The 14045-nt window shown below is 46.0% G+C and overlaps 1 protein-coding gene across 1 annotated transcript; it reads left to right on the plus strand.

Annotated features, from left to right (window-relative positions):
* The first annotated feature begins 5877 nt into the window (after positions 1-5877).
* Positions 5878-13836, plus strand: LOC144168523 (uncharacterized). Its single transcript, XM_077697489.1, has 3 exons — positions 5878-5889; positions 6464-6961; positions 11410-13836. Exons 1-3 carry the CDS (start codon positions 5878-5880, stop codon positions 12055-12057), a joined length of 1158 nt encoding a protein of 385 aa, XP_077553615.1. The 3' UTR covers positions 12058-13836.
* The last annotated feature ends 209 nt before the right edge of the window (positions 13837-14045 follow it).

Raw genomic sequence — 14045 nt, forward strand, 5'->3', positions numbered from 1 at the left:
TTAAAGGCGGCTACACTACTTACAAAATGCATTGCTGGAAAGATTTTTTTAAAGGTCAATATAAAAGGACCGATGTAAAATATGAAGGCTAAGGGCCTTTCGTTACATACCCAGATAAAGCAAGATAAATTTCTAGGAAGCGCTGGATTAAGTTTGCGCATCTCAATTATTTAATACCGCCCAACAACAAGGTATCTTTCGCTGGGGTTAGCCTGCTTACCTGTATGGCGTTTGTTTTTACGCCGGCCGAGCTGAGTTGGGCGCGAGGGTCGTAAGGAGAAACCGCGGAGGCTTCTTTGTTATTCGCCGCGCTTTTGTGTCCACCCGACGAGCAGGCCCGGAGACTACGCAAACAAACGCGTCGGTCACCCCATAATAACTGAAAGCAATGTAAGCTTTCGAAGGAAGATTTCCTGACGTTCATTTGAGAAGCCGGAGGAGGGAAACCGTTTATATTTAACGACCGCGATTACCACTACGAGGATCCCCGAACCGGACAGGAGCTGGAGCTCAGTCAAGGGTTCAAACGCAGGGAGAGGGCACCAGAAGTTCAGTCTACGACAGATACACTGCTCAAAGTTACTGGGCGAAGTTGCCGTTCGTCACACGTCTGAACCTGGCGTCTCGGTGGCTGGGATGTGTCAATTGGTAGGCGACAAAGCTTTGTTAGGCGCTCCACGTGTCTACAAAGGGAAGTAATTTTGGCGGCGTGGGGCCCAGTTTTAGGCGCACATGGTATGGGCAATACTTTAAGACCAGCCGCCCGACAACCGATGGCCGGCGCTAGGTTTGCTTTTAGTTGGGTGATTTTCAAGTGTGTTACATGTGCATTTTGCGAAATACCTTGGGGTTTCCGTATGAGAGAGAGAGAGAGAGAGAGAGCGAGAGAGAGAGAGAGAGAGAGAGAGAGAGAGAGAGAGAGAGAGAGAGAGAGAGAGAGAGAGAGAGAGAGAGAGAGAGGGAGAGAGGTGGGTCACGTGACTGTTTTGAACCCACCTAGATTTGTTTGTCACGGTGGCCAATCAGTGGCCCAGTGTGGGCTAATCAATGAGCCATCCTCACTCTCAAGTTGTAACGTTCTTTTTGCGGGCGGGGTCTTGTTGGTAAAACCGAAGAGTTTGAGGTTTTTTGGAGGACGGACAGAGGAGAGAGGAGAGAGGGACGCGGCGAGCCCCGCTCGACGCGGGCCTTGGGCGACCTCTTTTGCTATCACGAGCCTTGAAAGTTGTAAATACGTAGTATAAATAAAGTGTACATATTGCACATTTTGAGTTTGTTTGGAGTAGAGCGTCGTCGGCTACGTGCCGTCGGACAACGAGCCAGCCAATCGTCGTTTTATCGAATCATCGATCATCGACGTTGGCGACCGATGCACCTTCGAAAGTTAACTCGCTGCAATGCGAGCTCTTTTGATGTCGAATTTACTTTTATAAAAAAAGCATAACTGGCAAGATATTTTTGGGGTGTAATATTTTGGGGAACAATTTAGATATTGCCGCACAAAAATCTGCAGAAATTCAGAGAATTGTCCACCAATGCGTAGCAATCAATGCCGCTTGTCTTGAGTGTGAGTTCTTTACAGCCAAATGTTTGGCTTTTTCCAAATTTTGTCTCACCAATTATCTCCGTTTACGCTATTATAACGAACAGGTGTTACTTGTGCCAAATATGCATTTTTGTAAATGAAGGGCGTTACACGGTGCTCCATGTTCACTATTTCTTTATTTTTCTTGTTCTCATAGTTTTCGAAAATTCTGTTTGACCGATTATCTCCATTTACGCTACTGTACCGATGACACGGGAACTTCCCGGAAATCTGCATTATTGCGGAAATCCTGGGCGTTACTCGGTTCCACATTTCCCTTTTTTATTTTTTGCATATTTTTTGAAAACTTCGTTGGGCCAGTTACCTACATTTAGGCTATTATAACGATTGGCGGTGAAACTTCTGCGATATCTGCATTTTTGTGGAAATGCTGCGTGTAACACGGTTCGCCATTTCCCTATTTTTATATTTTCAGATGTTTCAGTTTTCACAATTCTGCTTTATCAATTTTCTCTATTTACGCTATCAAAAGATCACAGGTGGAACTTCCGCGGAAACTGCATTATTGCGGAAATGCAGGACGTTACACGGATCGCCGTTTTCCGTTATTTTTGCATATTTTTCTGATTTGTTAGCTTTTCAAAATTTCGTTCGACCATTTACGCTAATATAATGATTAGTGGTGGAAGTTCCGCGATATATGCATTTTTGTGGAAATGCACACAGTCCTGGCCATGGGGGGGAGGGGGGGGGAGTGTTCTCGGCAAATAATGCTATACGCATTAAATCATGATGTAAGTGTCCATGACGGGGAGATGAACACATTTTTAAAATGTAGCGTTCACAGGGCATCATCCAGCCCTGAGTCCGCAAGAAAAGTAAGAATTTTTTCTTCCCAGCACCGCCTCGCCATGACTGAGCCTTGGACCGAGGAAATGGGACAGTTGGAGTGTACTTCCACGTTGGAGTCGCTTACGTGCCTTCGACGCTGTTGCCCGTTGACAAGCATATCGCAGGGCAGCGGCGTAAGATGTGTCTAATGTCCTCAGTAATAGCGAATACTGGACAAAATGGATCCAGCTCAGTTTAAAGGGACTCTGCAACACTTTTTCAACTTTTTTTTGAGATTATAAATGCTTGCAGAACGTGGTCACCCAGCCCATCCAGTACTTAAATTAGGGGTCGCAAAGTACCTCAGTCCAAATTTACTGCTCTATGCCCAGCAGATAACCTGTAAACTCGCTCAAAATATTTTTCTCTCTATCCCGGTCTTGACGTTACTCGACCGCTCGATTTACGTCACTAAGGCCATGTAGCGGCTGTTGGCCGGTTTTCCTTGAGTGCAGCAATGAACGCTTTTCGATGGCAACATTAAAAAAAAAGCCACAAAAACAAAGCAGAAATGGAAGGCGTATCTGATGCGACGAGCAAATCACGCAGTGCCGCTCCGTGCCGGCGATAACTATAGCTTTTGCAGTGGTTCCAGACGCGAAAGAAAGAGTGAAAGCGCTTATCGAAACTGTTGCAGGGTCCCTATAAACAAGAAGCTCGGATCAGCAGGCGCAAAGCAGCAGTAGGGTGGCGCACAACTTCTACCGGACCACGCAGAACTACATACCTGAGGAGGGCTTGCTCAGAAAAAGGAACCCAGAAACGAATCTCAGAGACAACCGATCAGCGTTCTGTTAAGGCTGAATACTACACCACACCGGCAAGATCCTGTTTTGACGAGGAAAGTGTCTTCCAGACAGCGCACGTAGCGGGTGCTGATCACGAGTCGGCCACACCCTTTGGCCCACTGGGAAGCAACTATTTCGACCCCCAATGTTCCTAGAGCTAAATGGGGGTGAGTGCTGACATGCGAAATGGGCAGGGCGAGGCGCAAAATGAGGCGAAAAGAAAAACACGAAAAACGCGCCAACTGCGGCGCGTCCTCTTCGCTTCGTGTTCCTTTTGTCGTCGTGGTACTCAGCGGAATTACTCTTCGCGTTATCACGTAGCACAAGAAGTACATAAGATTCAACTGTAATGTTCTTTGAGAGAATATTTCAAGATTCCACTGTAATCTTTTTTGAGAGCCACTGAGAGAATATGTTTCCACTGTTGATCGATATCAACGACGCCTAGTGGCCTCGTGCGCGTGTTTGTATGCTTGACGCAGCATTGGAATTTCGTGCAGACGGCGTTTTATTTACTACTCGGCTAATTGAACCTTCTGTGAGTTCTCTTTTTCGACGAGGAAAAAAAAACTTTTTTTTTTTTTGTACAGGGGCCCCGGAGCCATCCTGTGAAGCCTGCACGTGGGCCACAGAAACAGCGACATAAAAACGTTAGGGGGGAGAAAAAAATATCCATTCCCATTCGGCGCAAAATAAAACGGAAAATAGTTTGCCTTTGTCCAAGGATGTAGCCATTTCCGCTCGATTTTCTTCAAGTTTCGGCGGCTGAAATGGACTAACACATCTGCAAGTCTCGTATGCATGCAAATAACTGCCGTGATACGCTTGATTAGCGCAGGCTATAACATAACGTCCCTTTGTTCATCTTGTGACAGCTTCTTCATACTTCATATTAGTTAGTTCGGTATTTTTCTTCAACTGTAGTTTTGGTGTCAACTGTAAAGATATGTTCATGTCTGGAGGGTACACATCGCTTGATCCAACCCATGCCTTTTAATTGTTTTTGCTAGACATATTCAAGTAGAACACTATCACGTATGAATATTATGTAGTTCGTAAACCCTAGCCATCATATGGCCACATATGGAATTTAAAATCTCTCTGTGCAGACAGGCAGAAAATCACAAAAACTTTTTCCAACCACATTCATAACTATAGGGGAAAAATCCTACAGCGTGCCGGAAAACTTCCGTTGGGGCTGATTTCTCCGTGGGGTTTCACATGATTGACTGTGCGCCCGAAAACGCCACGAAAAATGCCCCGGGAAGCCGATACCGCCATACCGCATGTGAAATCAACCATACCGGAAATTTTTCCGGCACCTATTAGGATTTGCTGTAGTAGGTCTGTGGTTCTGACTTGATCTGTTGTCGGCTCTGCAACATAACAATTGTCTGAAAAGACAGGACCGCAAAGAGAACGACCGAACAGCAGCACAAGTAGCAGAAGTTTGACAGAACCACTGATGACAAGTTTATGTCTTATCGATTTGATCGACTGGAAGGAAAGTGTACCTGTATGTTTTATCTAAAACACTTCCTAGAAAGATGAAGTTGGTGGCCTCTAGTTCCTGTTATAGCTGGGAGCAATACATGCACGGTGACAAGGACCATTACCCTAGCAAAACTGGTTTGTAGCCAGTCGATGATTGAAGCCATAGGGATAATTTACAGTAATTGTCGTCTTGGCTACGTCACATTTGTCATAGGGGCGTTCTGTCGCCACATCGGTTCTTACATCACGGGAGTTTTCGCTCTGAACGCAACGTCACATTATCTCGCAAATAAACTGCAAACACGGTCGCGTTCCAAACCAACGAAACTTCTGCATGCTTTAACGGAAACGGAACAACTTCTCACGAACGTCGAGGATAGTTTTCAAGCGCCGTCCGTGTGCCTCAATAACGAAGGGCAGTAATTTGTCGTCGGCCACCCCGAAGCAGTGCTCAAAGACGGGCATTCCTTCTTAACGACCGAGCGAACGCTCCGAGCCGGCGGCGGAAATGCCGCGGCCGAATCGAGGTGTGTCCCACGCCTGCGGCCAGCTGTGCTATCAACGGAAACGCGGGCGCGCAGAAGCAAGCCGAGCGGCGGATTGAACTTCCCGCCGGCGGTAGCGGCGGCTTCGACGGCGGTTATCGCGCGACGTACGCGCGAAAGTGAGAACGCCTCCGCCGCCGCGGGCGCTTTCTGCGCGTACACACGCGCCCGAGCGGGAAGCGCCACAGTCTTGAGATCCTCTATACTTTGGCTCGCGCATGCAGCAGCAGGAGATCGTTGGTAGCTTCGCGCCCCAAAACTGGACCAGGAGCAGCAGGGACCAGCGCGTTCCTTCCCCCATCCCTTTCGCTTTCCTTTGCTGTCTCTGCTCGGGGTGTCTTCGGACCCGCCCTACTTTCGATGTGTTTTCTCGTGTTTTTCGGGCGCGCGTGTGGCGGCAGGGAATTCGGAGGGGCCCGTTTGGTTGCGGCCATTCTTCGCCCGGAATACGGCGGTGGGGACGTCCGCCAACCGCGGCTGCCGGAGCCGGCATGAAATGGAGCACTTCCTTTAGCTTCTATAAAAACCGCTCCGCGCCTCTGTCCCCGGCTTATTCAATCAGATGCTCCCGTGTCGTTGCTTGGAGGTGCGCGAGCGTAACTCCGTTCCCGTCATGATACTTCGGGTGAGTCTGCCCGCCTTTGATCGCCGATGAGCGAGCAGAGTATAAAGCGCGCTAGAAAAAAAATGATTATACAATTGCAGCGTTCTAATGATTGTATAATTAGGCTTTATCTAATGATTCGACAACTGTGAAGTTCCTGTTAAAAGTAAACGCACTGCACTTCACGCTGCTTTTCTTGCTCGGGGGTTTACATGACGCTCAGCACACTAACCGATAACCAACGATAACCCTGTAGCTTGCAGGGGTAAGTTTGGATGAGAGATAACTAACAAGCCCTGTTGATTTTTAAATGAAGGTTCTTAAGGGGAACATTTGGAATAGAGGATGACGGTTCGATAATTTGTAACGCGTACTGGCCCCACGTTTTAATTGAGAGTTATGATGATTCCTGCTTACCTCGAAACAGGTAATGCAGACTGAGTTCATGGACTTCCATGTAACCTGACTAAGGCGCGAGCTGGTCATAGTGCTGTTCAGTTTACCTTCACCAAAAAAAATTTTAGGCTTAAGTGTTCATCTGCCCTCTTTTGCTCCCTCTCTTCTGTTGACGGGTCGTCGGCGGTGACTCCCCAAGGCCTTCGCCACGGCGCTGCTGGTGGTGGCAGCTTTTGCCCACACTGCTTCTGCAACACATACCTACCACCCGCATCACGGACACGCTGTGGGCGGTGAATTCCACAGCATCGTGGATGGACTCTCCCGACCGCAGCTGGTCGAGCCTCAAGGCACGCCCGTCGGCGTCAGCATCGTGCCTCTGCACCACCACGGCGGCGCCTTGTCCGGATACTCTCCGCCGCATGTGCCGCCGGTGACGGTGACTGTGACCCAAGTGGGCGTCCACCAGACTCCCGTGATCAGTGTGCCCTCGGCGCCGGCCAGCGGGATCCGCGACGGCTCGCAGGCGCTGTACGCGTCCCACCTGATACTCAGCGCAGTGTCTTCGCCGGGACTCGTAGTTCATGGAGCGCCCGTGGTCGGGGGCGCAGCGTACCAGCCAGCAGCGTCCGTGAAGTCGGAGCCCGTCGCGGCTCTGGAAACAGTTCGGCCATCCGGCAAGCACGTACAGGATATTGTCGTGAGTACCCAATTGCGTGCGACGCGTAGAACTGTCTGGGCTTAAGCAGCAGCTTCAGCATATCTATTTCCCATTTCCGAATGACTATAGCGTAATTTTACCTATTCAGTGAGTGAGTGTCCAAATAATCTGAGGGGTTAGATGGACGCATTTTCTCAAAGCAACAGGCAAAAGGCTGGTAATGAATAAAGTAGGCTTGTTTTATTACTCGGAGGTCTGCTTCAATGTCGCGGGTGCGGTAGTGTTAAATCGCATTGAGTTATTTATATGGACAAGATTTCGCTGCTAATCTGGTTTGTTGAAAAGAAGCCGTTCCGCCCCGGTGAACTATCTGCCATGCTATCTCCCTCCCCGACCCCCTGACCCTTTTTCTATTCGGTGAGATCGCACATCTAAAAGATAAAGGAACGTATGAGATGGCTACAGCTGTTTTATTGGGGCGGCCATGTATGATTTGACCTAGCCGCCACGCAAGGGCACCGTAACTTGTAAAAAATTTAAAGGGAAGTCGGAGTTTGGAGACTGCCAATCTAAGTAAACTAGTGATGCTACTGAGCGCATACCTCTGAAATCTTCAAGCAGAATCCATAAACTAAACTCCACTGCAAAAAAAAAAAAAATGTTGCCAACTATAGCCAATGAAAAGTAACCCAACCCAGAAGACATCCGCACGTTTCCCAAATATGCTGCCCGAATAAATGTTGACATTTCTCGTACTTTACACATCATATCTCATGTCAGTCTTGCTTCCTAAAAATCGTTTCAGTTATAGCCATCAGTTCTGTGAGAGCAATTGGCTTGATTTGGCAGCACATATATGACCCTCGAGGGCGATATCGCTTCATGCTTGATATGGGTTTAGAGCAGTTGTTGAACCCCATTTGAGCTTTTAAAAAAGTTTGGCTGACACTTTTCTTAACGTTTTTTGTAATTACCCAAAAACTCTCATCAATGAAAAAATGGTCCACTCAGAACCACTGCTGTTTTTGTGCCCTTCTCAGGGCGTAGAGAAACCGCGCATGCTGTTTAATCATTATCTCCATGCTTCGGACTATCCCTGATACAGGTGGAAATAATTAGTTTGTTACCTGGTTGGCTTACATCATATGACTCATAGTCCTAATTGAATACAACTAATAATTCCCTGTAGTAATAACAACTTGAAAAGCTGTAGCTCGTGTCCAGGTTGGCTCACATTGCTAGCTCCACTAAACGAATGCAACCTAAAAATTGCGCGCAGTAAATAAAAGCTTGTAAAAGTTGCAGTTCAGCCTAAGGTAGGATTAGCCTTGAACGTTGGCTGAGTAGAATTTCGACCTCTGCAGCTACTCATACAACACTTGTTTATGTCATTTTATTTTTTACCGGACATAAGGTTGTAGTACAACTCCTGTCGTTAGATTGCTCGCGGTCATGGGCTTCAAAGAAGCTGCATAACTTAAAATATTCCGCTAGCTTCTCGTGGTGCGACTGGCAAAAAAAAGCTTTACCCTGTTTCACAGTGTTTACTCGACTAAGCCATTTGACTATACTCAACTTTCCAGTGCATCCACATTTGGTTAAGAGGTTGAGTGTAAACACACTCATTCGCTAAAACGTGAGACGAAGCTCGTGGAAATAAACTCATATTAGTGACATCAAAGAACTTCTTTTGTCAGACAAGACTAACTATGACTCACGGTAATTGTCTTTCGCAATTGCTTACTTAAACGCTTCGCATCCCGTGACAACTTCTCGAAGAGATCTCTTGTAGTTTTATGTTCATATTTGCTTATCGTATGCAAGTGCTGAAAACGCTTTCAAGTGAAGTAAGTGTGCACGATCCTTCTCAGCAAATATTTTGCCTACCTACCTTAATGACTTCGTTGAAAGTTAAGAATTGTTACTTCCTCCAGATGGTGAATGTATCCGCCCACTCTTACGGCTGGTATTTATGATATACCAATCTAGCGAGCAATGAAGCGATAACGTTAACAAAGTTGGGCATAATGCGCTTCAGGTAATTTACTGACCCCTGAGAAGAAAGACAAGAAATCTGAAAACTAATTGTTTTTATTGCCACGTGCGTAATCGCTTGTGCACTCCGTGCAGACGAGCCCAAATTTGAACGAAGACTGGTAACTTGCAGACTACCATAGATCCTTGTATCAGCAGTAAGTGCGGATCGGGAGTATGCGCCGCAGTTTTTTCTGCCAGTGTGCGTAAAAATTGGAACTAAAGTTTTCTTAGAGATTATCAAGGACACAACAGTCCAGAATAGTGACGGCCGAAGAGACTTTGCTGCCGAGGCGTATAAACACCCTCCATAATCTATTTCCAATTTTGGTGTTTGTCCCGGCACAAATCCGTTTCGTATAAAGAAGTTCGGGGCGTATAGAGAATTTCCAGTGCATCTAAGGTTTCAATTCCTTAATTATAATTGTTCAGTGATGGAACAAAAAGCTTTATTGCAAAGGTAAGCTTATTTTTGTTTTGGTCCAATTATGCAGTGTTGACTTGCCTCAGTGTCACGAAATCGTGGAGGATGTGAAATTTAAGATTTTTTTTGCGACTGGTAAAAAAATACTGTCCTGGTCTTCATAGTTCTCTGTAATATTTAGAATAGGATGAAATAAATTCAAGTAATATTTAACTCCTAGTGACCGTTAATATATATTTTCAGTGTGCCTATGGCGTTTTTAGCCTACGTACGCGGCCTTCTGAATCAGAGGGACTGATCGCAAAAAAGCACATTGCTGTAATAACGATATTTTATGATTCTTGCATATTTTGGTGGAATCATTAAAAAAAAGAAACTTTTGACAGCCCACAGCAAGCACTAGCGTAGCCTACGTGTGAGTGTAGTCGACCTATACATACATCCTGGTTGTTGTGTGTTCTGGTCAAGGATAAGGTGACTTGATATTAATTTAGCTTCAAATGCATTGATTATAGTTTTAAAGGCTTCCTTGGTCACTTTTCTTGGTTAGGATAAACGTCTGGTGAATAAACAAGTTAAGGTTGTTTCAAAAGCTGTTGTTTAAAAAAAAAAAACTAGAACTTCCAACCAGTGCGAAATGCACTGAAACAGTGGAGCTGTGGGTTGTCTTGAGAAAGATTCGGTTTAGCCCCGGCTTTTTTCTTGTGCATAATGTTAGAGTCGTGTTAGCGGCTAACTTTCATATAATTTTGTTTTCAGATAGTTCCAGTAAAACAACGGTTGCAGCCGTTATCTGTAACCATACTCCATCCATTGATGGCCAAGTATTGAGAGCAGACATTATTTCTGTAACTTTTACAGATTTACTGTGAACTAAGTGATTACGACAAGTAAATGAAACCCGGCGTAATGGCAGAGTCGTTTTAGCGGCGTTATGAAATTTGTTTTAGTGCACTTTTGATAACACAAGAGGTAGACTCGTTTTCTGTAATGATACTCGCTACGCAGGTGACCATGCTTCACAGTGCAGAATGCAATGTGGGAAAACCAGCTTACAAAAACCAGGCTTACACCGATCCTTTAAAGTCGGCTTAACCTCGGAACGGAAATGCATTGCCGGGAAAACATTTCTTACGGGCATTATAAGTAGTCATGTAAAAATATGAAGGCAATAGGATTTGTTTTATTATTTTATTTTTTTGTATACTGGGAACCAGGCTTAGCGTGGCGCAGAAACCTGTTCCAGAGATAGTGTGACACGATAACATGGTGCACTGTCGTCAGGGCCAGCCGTGGAACAGATCCGCTGTTAATGAATTCATTCGAATGAAAAATTTGTCGGAACGTGGCATGAACTCACAACACAGTATGACTACACTGAACCGTTTACACAAGATCCTTTGTTTTGTAGTGTAACAAATCTGCTGGTTTGTTTGTGTTGAATTTTTATGCTGCAATGCAGAGGGGAACATAACCTGTCTTTTAAAGTTAAAAGCATCGCTGGACACTTGTGAAAGGTTCTTATCTTAGCTACGTTGTCGTTTCCAAGTCTAAATACGGTCCGTATCTTGCTGTTCGTTCGGCTCGTCCCTAGCGGGAGTAACTGTCATGGCAACCTTCTGACAATAGAGTACCTTCGACATCAAACACTGTAGTGTATTATGTTTAGAATAGCGAAGGCAGGCAAATAGCTTAGAGGCACCCAAATACCTGCCACTTTTCTTTTGACTTACGCGCTTTGCGAATATTCTTATATATATTAAAGTTGTCGGGTAGTTGCGTCGCCCTTTGACTGAAAAAAAATGAATCCCAATTCACGAGTTACTTAAACGCTGTAGGATATCTGGAGGCTTAGTGGTACTACTCCGTTCGCCATACTTTGGTCGGGTGGCTCCTATAGTTTATGAAAAAGAGCAAGTTTAGTTTACCAGAAAACAAATGAGGGAGAACAATGGTGTTAGTAGTTTGCGGCATTCACCCCATTCAGGCGCACACGAAAGCGGCAAATTGCCTTTCTTTCCCCAAGGCCCGGCAGCAGTACTCGTTCGGTTACGAGATCTCCGACGGCCATGGCAACAAGCAGGTGCGGCACGAGGTGAGTGACGGCGACAACAGGAAACACGGCTCGTACGGCTTCGTCGATGCGCACGGTGTCTACCGACACGTGCGCTACGTGGCGGATCACAACGGCTTCCGGGCCACTATCGACACCAACGAGCCAGGAGTGGCGGCTGGCTATTCGGCCGGTGCCGCATACAATCGTGGAAAGCCCGCCGGCAAGCCCGTGGTGCTTCCTCCCCGGCCGATACCGCCGCCACCACACCGTGGACCTCCGGTGTTCCACGAGCCGGTCCACGTCCGGCCTTCCGCGCCTGTCCATGGGCCAGTCGTGCAGGCAGTCCAGGCGCTCCACAAAGCTGTGCCGGTCGCGCCATTTCCACCGTCCTCTGTGCAGTACGCTCCGACCGTGCAGCAGGATGGACATTCTGGGGGGCTGGCCTTCATCCCGTCGGCACCGCCGCTGACCGCCGCAGCATCGGGTGGCGGATTCATCAACCCGCGGAGCTCGCACGTCACGTACGTTGAAGAGCCGAGCGAACACCCGTTCACGAACTTGAGGTCATCCCCTCCCTTGTTCTATGAGGGCTATCACCAAGTCCATAAGCACCACTAGTCCGTATGAAACACTGTAAATATTCCGATATTGCCTCGTTTGTTCCACCCTGCATACGTAATAGTGTACTCTAGGCGTCGAGTAGGAACCTTGGACACTTGCTCCACCATACCACAGCGAGTTTTAAGAGCGTCACTTACCCTGTGCTCGTGTCAGTATTTCATTCCCCGAACAACTGAATAAGTCTGACATCGTAGTGTTAAGCTTTTCAGTTCCTACTTGACGTCTAGAAGTCGGTCAGAATTGTGCATGTCCCGGTAGGATAGGTTAGGTAAAGTACGTGTGGGGTAGTATTTTTGAAGATTTTCTGAAGCTATGAAAACAATTGTATCCGGGGCTATGCTGCGTAAGCTCGTTTTAACTGGTTGAGAAAAAAGAAACAGCAACATGCTAAATGTTCCTGGCTTGCTTGACGAGGTTATTTTAGAAGTCATGTAAGTTGGTGATGTTTTTGCGTGAGTTTCACTACAGGCCAGAATTTCTCATGTTCCGTCTGTCTTCTCAACAGCGAAGAAAGTGAGGTTAATTTGGCACACTTTTTGTGCTAACTACATTAACACTGTCATTGCTCTAGATGATGAAGAGTGTAGGCATACCTTCGCCTTTTGTTTCCTGAACCAACTTGTAATCAGCCGACACGTTTACAAAACGTCATTGAAGAACTGTGATAACGTAAGAAAAAAGGGTGTTCACGGCATGGGTAGGTTTGAGATCAATTGTCGGTACATGAAAGGTAGGGTGGTCGTTCCGACAACTCTTGTTCGAGCTACGTGTGTTAACACCGCTGCCGGAAAAGCCGTATGTTGTTGTTTAGATGATGATAATTTCGTTTATATGCAGCTGACAGCCTTTTTCTCTATCTACATTGCTGGTTACATGTGGACGTCACTCAAACAAGTAGTCCGGATGCAATAAAACAAAGTAAAGTAAACTTCCTGCTGACTTTTGGATGCGTCATAGAAGGTCACGTCAGAATGAAAACAGCATTTGAATTCATAAGCGTCGTAGAGCAGGTTATTTCACGTCCACACTTTGTCTTGGTTGATGTGAACGTGGAGGGTTGTAATAGTTAGTTACTTGATAATAGACACCTGACTTTCAGCCTAAATTACCCGCTCAGACATGGATGCTGGTGATTTAAAGCCGGTGCTGACGTAAATATTGTTTACATTCGTATTAAAACTTTGCCAGCCTGCCTTGCTTCGACCATACAACAACGCCACAGTTAGTGTACTCATGGAATTTAAGTTAATTGGGAGATCTAGTAGCTATTCAGCATATCCACAGCGTGCCACTTACACAAAATTAAATACAGATGACACAGTAAAGCTCTAGATGACACAATACGGTGCTATTATTGTATCGTCTATCGTTGTAATGTGTCATCTGTCTTTACGTTCCCCAAGGTTGTTTCGTGTCTCTACGTTCCTTAACGAGGTGCGCTGTTCTAATCGTCAATGAATGCTGCCTTATCAAGCTTTCGGTTCTCGTTGGCTTAAAGGCTGTGTTGAAGGCCACTGTTCAATATTTTTTGGCGTGTGTGGTATTTCCACTTACGCTTAGGAGCTTTATCGCATATGCGGCCAAATTTCAACACCAGTCATATGACATGGCAGCCCGATCTTGGAATTACTATCTGCCTGATTTGCCATAAGGCGGGCGCTTCAATGCGGAAAATAAATTTTATCGTGATTCGTACGATTTTTACTTCCTTTTCATGTCGGGGTGTTGAAAATGGCGGAAGTATTTAGGCTGAATGTGTACTTTTTAGCGCTAACGAGTGGCGTTGGTTTAGATGACTTTGTAGGTCATTGCCTGTTGATCAGCCCTTTATATACAGAAAACAAATTATTAAGTGTTTGCGCACGAAGTTTTCACTCATGTATCCATGATATTCCTTCATTTGTAAAAGCGGCCGCTAAGTCATCGTGCTAAGCCTCAGAACTGGGCGAGCGATGTGTACATATGTGTATATAATGTGTCTTAAG

Source organism: Haemaphysalis longicornis, unplaced genomic scaffold, assembly GCF_048455015.1.
Source record: "Haemaphysalis longicornis isolate Haplotype H1 unplaced genomic scaffold, Haemaphysalis longicornis Haplotype H1 scaffold_2, whole genome shotgun sequence".
Lineage (NCBI taxonomy): Eukaryota > Metazoa > Arthropoda > Arachnida > Ixodida > Ixodidae > Haemaphysalis > Haemaphysalis longicornis.